Here is a 14668-nt window from a genome sequence, read left to right on the forward strand (position 1 = left end):
CTATGTGTGGTGCTCCAGTTACGCCATGTGAGCCCACAGATGTTGTTCCTCCAACCTGCCGGCTAAATAAAGATGTGCCGCAAGTTATACAATTGCTGACCCTCACTAAAATTCACAAGTCGAAATAAAATGCAGGACACATCCAGTAAGACTGCAAGAAACAGGTATTCTGTTGTACTAAAATATGGTGTTTCACGAGACAGACTCAAGTTGATGAGGAGATTCGAATTCCCCTTTATTGCAACCAAGCCCTTTTTATCCTCCTGTTTGTTACTTTCCCAACTTGCACATACATACAGTGTTCAATCTTATTGGCCCCTCTCCAGGTAAATAGTCCAATCACAATGCTCTCCCAACCCCCACATGGTCAGCTGAGACTCCAGCTTTTTTTGACCTTCCCTGGCCTTCAGTGCCCCAACTCATCACTGCAGGGCTTGTCAAGCACCAAGGCCTCAGAGCTCATTCCCAAACTTTTTCATGCAAATCTTATTGCCTTCACTCCCCACATTAAAATACTGTGACTATGATCTATACTGTATGTGTACAAATAGTGTGGGGTTTTCTGTGAAACTGTAAGAGTTCCAGTGCCTTACAAACTATGGCAACTCTAGCATAGGTGTACTAACATGAGCAGACACATCTGTCCTATAGTTTGAGATCTGTGGGCAGCCTGAACGCTTCTAATAAGTTCAAAAAATCCCATTTTGAAAAAAATACTGTTGAAAAAAATCCCATCTTTTTCATCATTTCATTGATTAGAATTATAAATATATCAAAAATACCATTTCCTCACTCCCAGGATATTACTTTTTTTGTAGATAAGTTATTCTGTAGATCCATTTGCAACAGTAAATATCCTAAATATGTGCAAGGACTTCTTAAAAAAGTGAGTTATAATGGATTTTAAAATGAGAATATTTTGTATGCGCCATTGATGTGCTTTATGGAGAACTAATAATTTTGCCCCTTTCAAAATACTGAATTGATATTTTCAGCTTAAACTTGAGAAGTGCATAAACAACTCACTGCTAGAGCTTAGAAAAATACACAGGTGAACTCTCTCTTTATAGGCACCCTCTTTCTTCTGTACTTTTGTTACGTTACTATTGGCTTCTGTACAAAACACAAGGCTAAGCCTTTAATTTGGCCCATAGAATAATTGCAATGTCTTACTAAAGTTTTTAATGTACCATCTTTTATGAGTCACAGATTGATCATACAAGGCACTAGAACATCTTTAGAGAAGGAGGTAAGTCTGAAGTAGCTTAGAAGTGGTTCTGAACAAGCAAATTCATTTCGGAATCCACTTCCAATACATCTTAGTTGGTGTAGGCAATGTTAGAAGTGGTGCTGCACGTGAGGAAGACACATTTGTATTCCACTGTGCTCAGTATTTTCTTGGTCTTGAGGATTCTCATCTTCAGTGTTTGAATTCAGTAAATAATAATTTCCACCATTTCTGTTAAAATGCTCTGGAAATACATGTGCAAAGTATTGACCAAAGGAATAACATAAATTACAGGGAACAGTAACTACTGGTGAAGTTTAATACCATAAAAGACCAAAGGAATAACATAAATTACAGGGAACAGTAACTACTGGTGAAGTTTAATACCATAAAAGACAAGACTGTCACAGACAACAATAGTATTTAAGGTGTAGCATCTCATGAAACTCTAAAGAAAAAATAAACTTTGAAAAAGTATTTTTTGAGAACAACCTGGATAATATGAAAAGTTTAAGAAAATGTTTTAAACTCCTTTTCTTCTGCTTTTACCGCAATATGGAAAAAAACAGCAGCATCATAAAGATTTTATCATCCCCACTAAGCTACTGTGCTGATGCTGGTTTAAGTTGTTAACTTTAGGTACTTCATATGTCTGTCTTTATGTACTTCATTAGTAAAGGCATTACAGCAGCTGAAATTAATAGCAGGGGATTTAAATTTTTGCCTAAAGTAAGACCCTTATACGTTTACTTATATAAATTACATTCAGCTTTTTTTAACATGTCCCATTTTTGTAATACTAATGGGGAAATAATATTTTTAGAATATTATTGTCCTGCAAGCAGTAAAGCCAAAGTTCCTTTGTGAATTTTGATTCTAAATTTGCTTTTGAAATAGCAGAAGAAACTCTGGAATTCAGTTTCTCAGTGTCTCTGTTCAAAAATCAATGCTTCTTGTCTGAATTGTCAAAATAGAAGGGACTGTACATCTTAAATGGGTAAAATAGTGTGAATGATAGATCTAAACAGAATAATGAATGTCCATTTAAAAAACAGCTCAGGTTTTATTGTCCAGACTAGAAAGATCTATAGCTTTTAGGTATATGTAGTAAAATAATCAACAATAACATCTTTGGCCTGTATGAGAGGAAATGCCTTCAGTTTAATCTTTATTTCTAATCCAATTTTAAGAACATAGCATGTTCTTCCAGACATGTTTTTCAAATTGCTGAAGTTGGCCTTTTTGAAAATGGAAGCTTTGTTATATTTAAGTAAATTTTAATTGGGAAATGTTCTTTTTATCTACTAAACTTTGTTTCTTTGATAATCAAAAGCCTGAATTATTTTTAGTATCATCAACTTTTAATGACATATTATTTCATTATGCCATCAACACTCTGTTATGGCTAGATGTAGATAATTAATTGCAGTCAGTTAATGTGTTCATAAAGAGAGATTTTCATGCAAATCAGCTTTTATAAGTGGAGGTAACAACATTCCAAGGTAGTCAGCAAATTAAATGAATTGATGTTAAGCCAGTCCTAGTGAAACAGCAGCTGTTAGCTGCAACCAAATGTCACATCAGGAAAAAGGGGAGAAGGTAATGGGAGAAAGTGGCTTCTTTTGTGCTTATTAGTACAGTAAATTATGTTATTTGGTGGCTAATGTATGATACCTTTCTTATGACACTGAAAATAAAGCTGATCTTGAAAGAAGATTAAATAAGTGTATGAGAAATTCTTAGGAGAATCAACAAAAAGTTTTGTTTCTACTCATTGCTTTGTGGAGGTGTCAGATCTCTAAAGTGAGATAGCAATTTAACACTGAAGTTATAGCAAGAAAAAAATCTTCAGACATTATAAATTAATGTGAGGTTACCCTTTTTATCAGCTCTGGAAAGGAGAATTCACTGACAATCTTGGTAGTATTAAAAAATAGGAAACTAGATATTAGATGAAGTTCCACATCACGTGATAAAAGGAATGTGTAATCCTTTCCGTGTTCTTCCTTCTTTTGGAGCATTCACTTGTGTTCCATGTTTACTTCATGTTTGTTGTCCTGAGTGGTTGGAGTTTTCTGTGCTTGAAACTAATTATCAAAATGCACCTGTGTGTTAAACAGTAAAGGAAAAGTGAAAAGTGTAGAAGGTTTTAACAGGAATAGAGTATGTTTGCAATATTAGAGATCAGCCCTGATAACAGAGTAGATTCAGTCATTTCATAAAGCAAGCAACATGTAAATAGTTCTCATCTGAGCTGTGAGTGATATCTTGACAGTCTTGCTTAAGTTTTCCTGTTTTTAAGTTTTCCTGTTATTTATTTATTCTGTTATGTATTAATCAGAGTTGGCTTTTCTTCCTGTCAGAAATGATGGTTTAATTAGTTCTAAAGAAATAATGCAGATAATTTTGTTATAAATAACCCCATTTTAGAGAAAGCTTGTATGTTGAAACATGTCTATAAAATGTGCATTTGCTATTCCTGCATATTTCTAGGGATTGTGCTATAAGGGAGCGTAACTTTTATAGATATTTTGTATTCATAATTATTTCTCTCAGTTGATTTGAAGAAATGAATATTCATTCTCTCTAAGTAGTGCAATTCTTGTAGAACTATTATTTTTCTTAGGTAGCTCAATTAATTGAGGACATCACAATATACGCACAGGTAAAACCCAGGATGTATCATATATTGCATTTGGATCAAAGATCCTTGGGCCACCTCCATCTTCAAACAGAGGAGTTAGTACAAGGGTATCTGGAGAGGTAAGGAGGCTTAAATTACAACAGAACTGCTGACAAGCAGAGTCACACTAAAGGTTTTTTTAAGAGCTGTGGGATTATGTCCAGAGCATTGTGTTTGGTTGTGGACCTCCAGAATAAGAGATACTGTAACATCCAGTGGAGGGCAAGTGAAACTCTTGATCATTTTGCAGACTTCTGCAAGCCTTTTCTTGTAACTGCTGTGGTTTGCCTTTCTTCTATGCCTAGTGTTAAATTTTTACTTCCTTGTGACTGTCATATTCCTGCTGCCCTACAAGATTCGCATTTGGAAGATGTTTGTATCCCAAGATAAATCTGCGTATGCTGTTTCTTCATGCCTCAAGTAAGAAGTAAGGAAAGTACACAATACGCATGTTCACAGGTATTTGGGTTGTATTTCAGACCCTGCAATTCAGACTCGGGATACCTCTGAGAGTGGAAGAGTAGATTTTCAGCTCGACTCATCACAGGGACCATCAGCAGACAAGAACAGTCATAGGAGTTTATCTTTAAAAGATGCATCCAAAACCACGTGGAAGATAACCAGTGGTATGGTGCTCATATTATGTTATTTTATATTAAAGTTGTGTGTGGTGTGGAGGACTGACTCTTATAAATTTCAGAGCACCCAGAAGCAGTTAATAGAAAATATAAATGTATGTGTTGTGGAGGATTGTGGGAATCAAACACCTTGCAAGAGAATTGATTTTAAGCATTGATAAAGATTTGCAGGATTAAGCAGAGTGCCAGGACAGTGGATGAATAAAAAAAGAAAAATTTCATGCTCTCTTGATTAAAGCGAAAGAACTAAAAATAATTTATTCTTTAAATCCCTATTAAATTTAACACTAAAGACTCAAACATCACACGTGTGAGAACTTTTACTTGTCCCAGATAAGAGTTTAGGATATTAATTATGGTGTCTATGTAGTATCAGGGGGATTTGGTTTTGTTTTTAAAGTTCAGTGGTGAAATTACTTTTTTTTTCCCCACAGAAGGCCACATCAGTTTATGGTGTATTTCCCTTTCACACCTATCTGCCAAAAGGTGTGGTTTTTTTTTTGTCATGCAGTGTCAACTTGCTTTGTATATGCCTGGAAAGTACATAATGTGGCAAAAATAATCCTTAATTCTATGAAAAAGTAGTGTTACTTTCTATTGAAAGGTGTAGCCATCATTAACCAAAGAAATTTTCATTCATATTGTGGGTTATTTCCATTTTGTTTAATCATTGGGATGTTTAGAAGGCATTGTGTACAGGGACAATGACAGTAATCCATACTTGCTGTTAGGGGTTTTTTGCTATTTTACTGCATGCGTTTATGAGAATGAAAGCTGTTGTAACCCCATAAACCCCAGGATTGATGTTCTAGTCAGGAAACTCCCAACAACTGATCTTGCCTCATAGTCAACAAGTCACAAACTTTGTTCAGTGGTGATGACTTAGCCAAAAGCATAACTCTGCCACTTAGAATCATAGAACTGACTTGGTTGGAAAAGACCTTTAAGATCATCAAGTCCGACTTCTGATAAAGTGCTAATGCACATACACCTATGACAAGTCAGTGGCATAAAACCACATTCCCCAAGCAAAATCAAGCCTATGTGGTCTCTGGCTCCCCACCTCTACTGGGGTCAAAACAAGTTCTGTCAACAAGAACTGTGAGTAAATATTGATACAAATATCATGGGGATAGTGGAGCTTTCATAAGTGATTACCTTAGAGGTTAGTCACTGCTAACCTCTGATTAAGGTTCTGATTACCTTAGAGGTTAGTCCCTGCTATTCATGATAGTATCTTTTAGATTTATTATAGACCCCAGTTCCGCATGTCTTCTGTAGCAGGTGTGCAGTACCTTTACCAAGGTAAATTGTTTTAAAGCAAGGGATAAAATGAGTGTTGTTTATAGTTTGTCAGTCTTATTTAGGCAATACTGAAGCCCTCATTAGAATGTTTGGCTGTAATTAGAAGCTTTAGCATAAATCTGTGTAGAAGAACTAATTAAATGCTTAGGTGATCATTCTTGCATTTGTCTTGTTTGCTGCAGTATTGTGATTATGTAGTAGTTTGCGTATTTTGCTAAGAAGATACTTCAAATTGTTCATTACAATTAATATGGAAACACTGAGTTAAAAAGAAAATCCAGTATAGTTTGTGGTAGAGAGAAAATAGGATTTGTTTTGTTCCAGAACTCCTCACATCTTTCATTTGGAGGCTATTAACAGAATACTACACTGACTAGAGGCTGTAGAAATTGCTGATCTTCATAGCATAAAATGCCATCTTAAAGCCTTACAGACTTTTCTGTCTTCCCCTGCATAATACTTGCATTTAACTTTCCACTAACACAAGCATGTTTCTTGGAAACATCTCTGGAAGCAAGTGCTCTTTACAGATGTTAGACTGAACAACCTGAATACTCAAGCTAAATGTTATGCAGACACTAAAACTTTTAAAGTACTTCTTTATATTTCTGGAGTGCTTTACATCTGAGTAAAGACATTATTTTTAATCACAATGAGAAGAGATGTGTACAAAGTTTTTGGATGTCTGGGGCAGAACCAGTAGAAGGAGGCAGGAGTTTAGGCGTCTTAACTGCTTCCTGTTCTCTGAACACTTGACAAAAACAGTTACTTAAGATTTTTTCTTTCATATTTTGATACTTCGTTCAAAATTGACTTAAAATCCCAAACCCCAAGTGGTTTGACACCTTTTCTTTTGCTTCAGAATTCATTACAAAATTTTATCTCTAATGACCTCTGCAAATTAAACAGCAACAACTGCATTAGAAGGCATTCTAAAATGAGAATAGAAAGGTGAAGCAGTTGGGGAAGCTGGTTGTTATTAGGTCAGTAGGCCATAATAAATATGAAGCCATTTCTCCCTACTCATTCACTGTCCTTTGTGCATAAAAATTAGCAGGTTCTCATGAAGTGCTTGTGTATAACCATACAGGGCTCTTTGCAGTGGTCTGAACTATTAGTGCGTATTTGAAAACTGCAAATACAGCATGATACATGTCAAACCTAATTTCATGATGGGCGAAAAGGCCTTCTGAATACTAAAGGAGTATATGTTACACATCTTGGTCTTGTTCAAGCCACTGCCATTGAAACCTGGTAAAATGTGTCTAGATTAAGCTGAAAGGGTGGGTGCCAGATTGTTCAGAAGATCACAGAGTGCTAAGATAGGAAAAATATTTTAGCAAAGTAAATTTTGAAGATATTTTTTGTTTTGAAGAATGCAGCAAGGTGAAAATTTTTATATAGTTGTCTTGGGGAAAAAAATAAAAAGAGTTTAAACCACTGTAGATTTAGCATCCAAAACATAATTCCAGTTTGCTGACTAAGCATCTTGAGTGATCAAAGACAGGACAATTCTGCTCTACTATCCTCCTTTGAAAAACTTGTAGCTGTTGATCAGAAGAGAAGGTCATTTGGCTTATACAAATGAAAGTTGGTTCTTAAAAGTTTTGAATGTCTTAAAAGCACTAATGTCTCTGAGGCTCTGGAAAAGTCTAGACCAACACATTTCTAAAATAAATTACATAACTTACATATGTGCCTTTCATGTCTTTATTAATTAAAAGGTGCCATTTCCATATACTTGTGAAATAGACTTTTTTTCTGTACAGTAGACAACGATCTACTAGATTGTTTTTAAGCAGCATGATTATCTAAAATAAAAAGAATTTACTTGAAAAGGCTTGGGGCTTATGCCTATAGATGGTCTTCATCTACACACTGAAGTCTCTTCTGGAACATGTAGGTGTAAGCCATCCATATGTCAAGTCCCCACTTTTTACTGATTCCTAGTACAAACTTGTCCTGGGTTCAGCAGTAGCAGTCATGTTTCTCCTTCGTGGTAGCTGGTGCAGTGCTGTGTTTTGACTTCCAGCCTGGGAACAGTGCTGGTGATACCGATGTTTTCGGTTGTTGCTAAGTGATGTTTACCCTGACCAAGGACGTTGTGAGGCTCACGCTCTGCCGGGGAGGAGGGAAGCCATGAGGAAGCAGAGACGGGGCGCCTGACCCAGGCTAGCCAAAGAGGTATTCCATACCACAGCACGTCATGCCTGGGGTGGGGGGAGCTGGGAGTTACCTGGAAGGACACAGGCTTCCGGGTGGGACTCGTTTCTTGGCCGGTGGTGTCGTATTCTCTTCCCTTGTTATTTTCCCTTATCATTGTTGTCATTGGTGGTAGCGGTGGTGATTTGTGTTGTACATTGTTTGCTGGACTGTTCTTGCCTCAACCCATAGGAATTGCACTCTTTCGATCCTCCTCCCCGTTCCTCCGGGAGCGGGGAAGGGGAGAGCCCCGGTGGGGGGGGGGGGAGGGTCCTCGATTGTTGTCAGCTTGGCACCACTCACTGGGAGTGAGTGAACAAGCTGTCTGGCTGGGTTTAAACCACGACAAAACTGCTGTTTAGAATATTGGAGTTTGGCAGCTTTACTAGCTATCTTTAGTAAACTGGGAAAATCACAGCAACTCAGTGAGAAAACAACTGTTTCTCTTAGCATCTCCCTCATCTTTCTTTTGCCTTCATTTATGGTGGCTGAGACTTCCCCCCCTCCCCAAAGCAGCTCAATCTGCCTGAAGTGATAATTCTCTCTAGCAAAACTAAAAAGAATAGAATTTCATAAAAAACTTACTCTCTTCTGTGGCAGCAAGGATTTTATTAGTAGAGTGCTACTTTATTATTATGGTTTTAGTTTTTTTTTATTGAGGCTTTTTTTTTTTTTTTTAACAATGGTAACTTTGTTCTGTGGAGCCAGAAAGTTTCAAGATCTAGTGAATAATCCACACCACGCTACTTTGAATGAAGATAAGGGAGTATTGCATACTTGAGCAATTCTCCTTTTCTCAGATGCTGTTTGAAATTGGTTTTAATCAATCAAATTGGCATTTTTTTCTATACAATCATTCCAAACAGTAAAATGTAAGTTAACAATAAGAGTATAAAAATGGCCTTTTCATGTTTATTTGGGGCACTCAATCTTTAAATCCATTTCTGTAGGTTATTGTTGGTTTAAAATTGGCATATGATTTCTGCCTGTATTCATGGGAACTTGGTGAAACAGAGATCTTGACTCACTTTTCATATCATACTATTTTTCATCAGAGCTATAGTTTGAAATTAAGATTTAAACCATAGGTTCTGGACATAAAGTGTAGAATTTCAGTAATAAAGAAGCATCAGATTGTAATATCAACTTTCCACCAACTATGCATGATTTCTTTTTTAAATGTCAACCACAAAAAAGTCTGAAGAAAAAGATCAATAGCCAAATTTAATAAAATGATGTTTCCCTAGAATGAAATTCAGTTTAACAGTTTCAAAACAGTTAAATAGTTTCAGATTTGCAAATAGTATGTTTGCACGTCATCTATCAGAGCCTGTGGATTTTTTGAACTGTGATCTGGAAATGTTCTGATTTAACCTTGCCTCACCTGGAAAGCAGCCTGATCTTTTTCATTGCATCCTCCTCACACTTCCAGCTGTATAAATCTGATAAGCAGAATGTTTCTGTATTAGAAAAACTTCTTTTGCTGTACAACCTCCAGAGAAAGTGAGTAATCAGGGTAACGTGCAACTTACATATTTGGCATTAAAATAAGCATTTTACATTTCAGATGAATGGGTATCTCCAGAAAGTCTCACTGAGAGTGTTCAATTGGATAGGAGCGAGCAGTTTGTAGCTGATGAAGATTCAGCCTGCTGTAATGTAACCTTGCCAAAGAATGCCTCAGTTGAACATCACAGCAATGAAACAGGTGATCACCAAGTGAATAATAAAGAGACTTTCACATTTTCATCAAGACCTCGATCAGCTCCTCATGGGAATTCTCCAGATACATCACCAGGATGTGGCATTTTCCATTTGGATTTGAAGCAAGATAGTAACGGAGTACATGGGAAAACCCAGATTGAAAATAATGTTCAAGGAACTGACAGCAGTGAAGAGGTAGGCTACTTTGTACATGTAACTATTGATAAAGTAGTCTTCATTGTAAAACTCCTAAGATGAGATTCTGTCTTCAGGCAATACAGGGGATAAATCATCTTTTCCCTGTATATCTCCAGGTAGATTTGTCTTTGTCAGGGTGCTTTGCCTAACTGGATACAGCTGTGAAAATCATAAAATGGTTTGGGTTGGGAGGGACCATAAAGCTCATCTACCTCCAGCGCCTCACCACAAGCAGGGTTACCTTCCACTAGATCAGGTTGCTCAAAGCCCCCTCCAACCTGACCTTGAACACTGCAATGGATGGGGCAGCCACAACTTCTTGGGGCAACTTGTTCCCTCTGTAACATGTAGACAAAAGAAACCTAAACCTGTCAGCCCTTGTGCCAACAGAGATGTGAGTATTGTGCATGTTTACAACAAAAAAGATTTTAGGAAAACCTGCATCACAGATTTGAGCAAGATGTAAGTCTGTTAGGGTTGAGCAAGAGTGGGGAAAATAAGGCTTTCATGTGCCTTTTAAAACTGCAAGCTGTGACTCTTTTGCCCACCACTATTGTCAAAAGTGAGTTAAGAAATTTCAGCTTTTTAATATCAGTTGATGGTTAGTATTTCTGCTTTATGTCCTGTCTGAGCTGTGTCAGCATCACCAACTTCAGTTCTTTTGCAGTGTGGCAATCATTCAGCAATAAATTTAATGAAAGAAAAGAAATACTTCTTTAGCAAATGTATTATATGTTTATATACATTGATATATATTTATACATCAATATCATCTGATCCTATATAGAAATTCTCCAAGCTGTCAATGCACTCAGTAGTTTTATTGTGTCATTATGGTAATTGCTAAAACAGTTTCTACCTTTATGAACATTCTACTTCATTTTGAATTACAGAATCTGTTCCTTAGCATTCTGCTCTGTTGCATATAGCTGAGAAATAAAATGCAGCCGAGTTTCATAACAGCAAGATGGACTGAACTGCTTTATGTTCTGCATCTCTGAGAACCCAAAATGCTGATGTTAATTATTAGAAACACAAATTTTCTCTTCTTCTGTAGTTGTGGGACGTTTACTATTATCTAGGGCAGTGTAGTATTTATTAACTTAAACCCGTAAGACTTTATCTCAAGCAAAGTTCTAGAATTTCAGAATTAAATCAGTTTTAGTTAAGCTGATAGTTCATGAGCAGTACTATATGGGATACCATTCTAAAAGTGCAGAACTGTTCGGATTTCAAAGGACTTTTTTATTAAATCTGTAGAAAAGTCAGTATTATCTACAAAAATATTTACTTAACTGCAAAATACAAGAGACAAGTTGAATTTCAGGATGAATTTCAAATAAGTAAGCGTTGATTCTCTTTGTTGCATATACTGTGAGCCGTAAGGTACACAGAATGTCTGTGCTAGAACTATATGGTTTGTGTAACTTCAGCCTTTTGGGGAGGGAATGTTTCAGGCTGCAAACTGAAAACAGCATTTATAAATTACCCTTACTGGTTACTAATAAGTAACTGGAATAGTCCAATGCTATTATTCAGTTATCAGAGTCAAATAATCAAGTCAAATTAAGATAAAAATTGCTTCTTCTCCTGGAACCATTCATCATCAAGTGACTTACCTTGTAATTCTAGGCGTGCATGTGCTTTCATCTCGAATTTCTGTCAGGGACTATGTACATGTAAACTTGCCATGGCAGCATTTATGGTTTCTGCCCAACCCAGAGCAAACCCGAGAACTCTTGCTAATAGCAAGGGCTGTGACTGTGGCAGGTGTGACCACATGTCACATAGTGCTATCAAAAATGTGTTCTACGTGTAACTGCCAAGTTCATCAGAGAAGCCTTCAATGAAGAAACTGAGAATTTTTCTGTCCTTCTACAGTTCAAAGAATGAAGAAGTAAGATAATGTGCCCTTACAAAGGCTGATAGATGACTTCACTCTGATACCTCAGGCTTAAAGCTCGGTGTACACAAGGGCTGTATCCCATCTGCTCCTAGTAGGTGGCCCTCTAGAGTCATCAGAATGATCTTAAAATTACAACACAGCAAAAGCAGTCAGTTTTATGTATCCAGAACTGCCATCTGCATCTTTCAAGGAATACATCACATCAATGGAAGTGCTTGTTCCTCAGGAAAATGAGTCTCATCTTCAGTTTACGTATGCTGTGCTACAGTTAATCAAGCAAACTTTATTGATGTTTCTAGCACCATTTCACAATTTAGTATGTAACAAGTTATTCTAGAGCCTAAATAAATATGAATGGTGGAAGAGACATGGAAAGGTTTGAAGGATTTAAGCTTTAGATAAATCAGAGTTGTCCATTTATCTCTAATGTGTGTGGAGAAAAAAATACTGTGTTTTCTTTGGTAATATTCAGTCTTCAATTAACTTAATATGGGTTTCCAGCACAGATTTTAAGATAACTTATGGCAAATAAAAATCCATGGAAAAGAGGGAAATATAGATTGCTGTTTTAAGGCAATTACTAAGTGAGGGACTAAAACTTCCAAAACATTTATCATTTATGACGTTGAGGGATTATTTCCTTGAATGTGCATTTTATTCAGTGGACTCCAGTCTTGGACTCACTGAAATCAGTACCTTGGATATAAATACTTGGATCACTTTCATGAGCAGTAGAACTGCAGCTTGGCTGTGGGAGGCATAATGAAGATGGTATTTCAGCATCTTATTGAATCTTGTAATATATACTGCCTTACATCCAGTGCAGTGGCATATGACAGACGACCAGCATGATGAAATTGAGATGAGGCCTCTGATCCTTTCTTAGAATCATAGAATCATAGAATCATAGAATCGTTAGGGTTGGAAAGGACCTTAAGATCATCTAGTTCCAACCTCCCTGCCATGGGCAGGGACACCTTATGCTACATCGTATCACCCAAGGCCTCTTCCAACCTGGCCTTGAACACTGCCAGGGATGGAGCATTCACAACCTCCCTGGGCAACCCATTCCAGTGCCTCACCACCCTAACAGGAAAGAATTTCCTTCTTATATCCAACCTAACTTCCCCTGTTTAAGTTTTAACCCGTTGCCCCTTGTCCTATCACTACGGTCTCTAATGAAGAGTCCCTCTCCAGCATCCCTATAGGCCCCCTTCAGATACTGGAAGGCTGCTATGAGGTCTCCACGCAGCCTTCCGCAGCCTTCTCTTCTCCAGACTGAACAGCCCCAACTTTCTCAGCCTGTCTTCATACGGGAGGTGCTCCAGTCTCCCGATCATAATCATGGCCCTTCTCTGGACTTGTTCCAACAGTTCCATGTCCTTTTTATGTTGAGGACACCAGAACTGCACACAATGCTCCAGGTGAGGTCTCACAAGAGCAGAGTAGAGGAGCAGGATCACCTCCTTCGACCTGCTGGTCACGCTCCTTTTGATGCAGCCCACGATACGGTTGGCTTTCTGGGCTTCATGTTCATTTTCTCATCGACCAGCATCCCCAAGTCCTTCTCTGCTGGGCTGCTCTGAATCTCTTCTTCTTTGAGAATAAGAATCCTGAGCACATGCTGGATGTGTTTCCCCATTATTTTTCTTTCCATATGTTTGGTCTTGAAGTTTATTGTTGAGATGTGGTGTGAGTGAACATCATACTCTTGATTCATGGCATATTTTGCAGAGACATTGTTTTAAGCATGAATATAAGGTTAATAAATTGATCCCCAAAACTCTTTAATGATACTCAAATGATGCTGAATGTGATATTCCAGTATTGTCACTGGTGAGTGATGTGATCTCAGCATGTTACTCCTTCTACATTTAAGTTGAAAATATGAGATGAAAATATGGAATATTAATAATTCAGTGGAAAGGTTGTAACTGTTGTGGAGTTTCTGCTTTAGGTTTACAGTTGTAATAAATTTTATTGAAATGATGATCGTAGTGTAACACTCAGGTTTGGGAGGTTACCAGCATTCTAAACTTGGGCTGACTCTTTAAAAAGTGTCATCTTGTCTCCCTCTCCTCTTTCTGCTTTTGATTACTCGATGTAAGATGTTTGTACTGTACTCAGTGTAGTTGCCAGGAAGAGCAGCTGGTTTTTAGAATCCTTGCAGACTGAGAATTAAGCAGCAGAGATTAAAGAGCCATTTTCAAATGTTAAGGTTATGTAAAACTGCACTGTGTGATGACGAGAGGGAATCATTCTTGCTTTGTTTCCTAAAATTAGGATGAGAACAGTGAATCCATCCAGAGAACAGAGAACCTTGAGATCAGCCACAGCAGGCCAGGAACATCTGATTCAGCAGTAAAGAGAGCCCGTTAAAGAGGATGTCATGGAGAAATAAATACTGGAAGAACTAGGGACACAGCAAACATGACCTCAAAGAGACTATCTTATCAAAACCACAGAGTTCCACTGTGAGCAAAACAGATTCTGTTAGCTCTCAGAAAAGCTTAAAGCCTACTCTTTCTCTGTCTCCAACCGGAAGTAAATCGGCATTCTTTAAAGAATTTCCAAATGGATCTGAAAAAAATGAAAGCTATGAAAGAGTTTCTGATCAATTAAAAAGATCTGTCAGTAAAAAATCACCAAAGAAGATCTCAAGAGAAAATTCATGTCTGACAACACAGTTTTGTGAGTGATTTTTACTTTGAAATTGAGTTACTAGATTGTATAGAAAGCTATATTAGATAAACTCATTTTCACCAACTGAGAAATAATACGTGTTTCATCCAGATACATTCTGG

General features: G+C 37.3%; 1 protein-coding gene across 1 annotated transcript in view; it reads left to right on the forward strand.

Annotated features, from left to right (window-relative positions):
• The window catches only part of CFAP20DC (CFAP20 domain containing), a 64881-nt gene that overhangs the window by 25427 nt on the left and 24786 nt on the right, over positions 1–14668 (forward strand). The window contains 7 exon segments of the mRNA XM_061472839.1: positions 1–111; positions 114–164; positions 3855–3991; positions 4056–4181; positions 4267–4307; positions 4371–4537; positions 9624–9955. Of these exon segments, the coding sequence (XP_061328823.1) occupies positions 1–111; positions 114–164; positions 3855–3991; positions 4056–4181; positions 4267–4307; positions 4371–4537; positions 9624–9955 (965 nt within the window).

Source organism: Pezoporus flaviventris, unplaced genomic scaffold, assembly GCF_033815535.1.
Source record: "Pezoporus flaviventris isolate CSIRO_AGI_PZ_B2104156 unplaced genomic scaffold, CSIRO_AGI_Pfla_v1 ptg000073l, whole genome shotgun sequence".
NCBI lineage: Eukaryota > Metazoa > Chordata > Aves > Psittaciformes > Psittacidae > Pezoporus > Pezoporus flaviventris.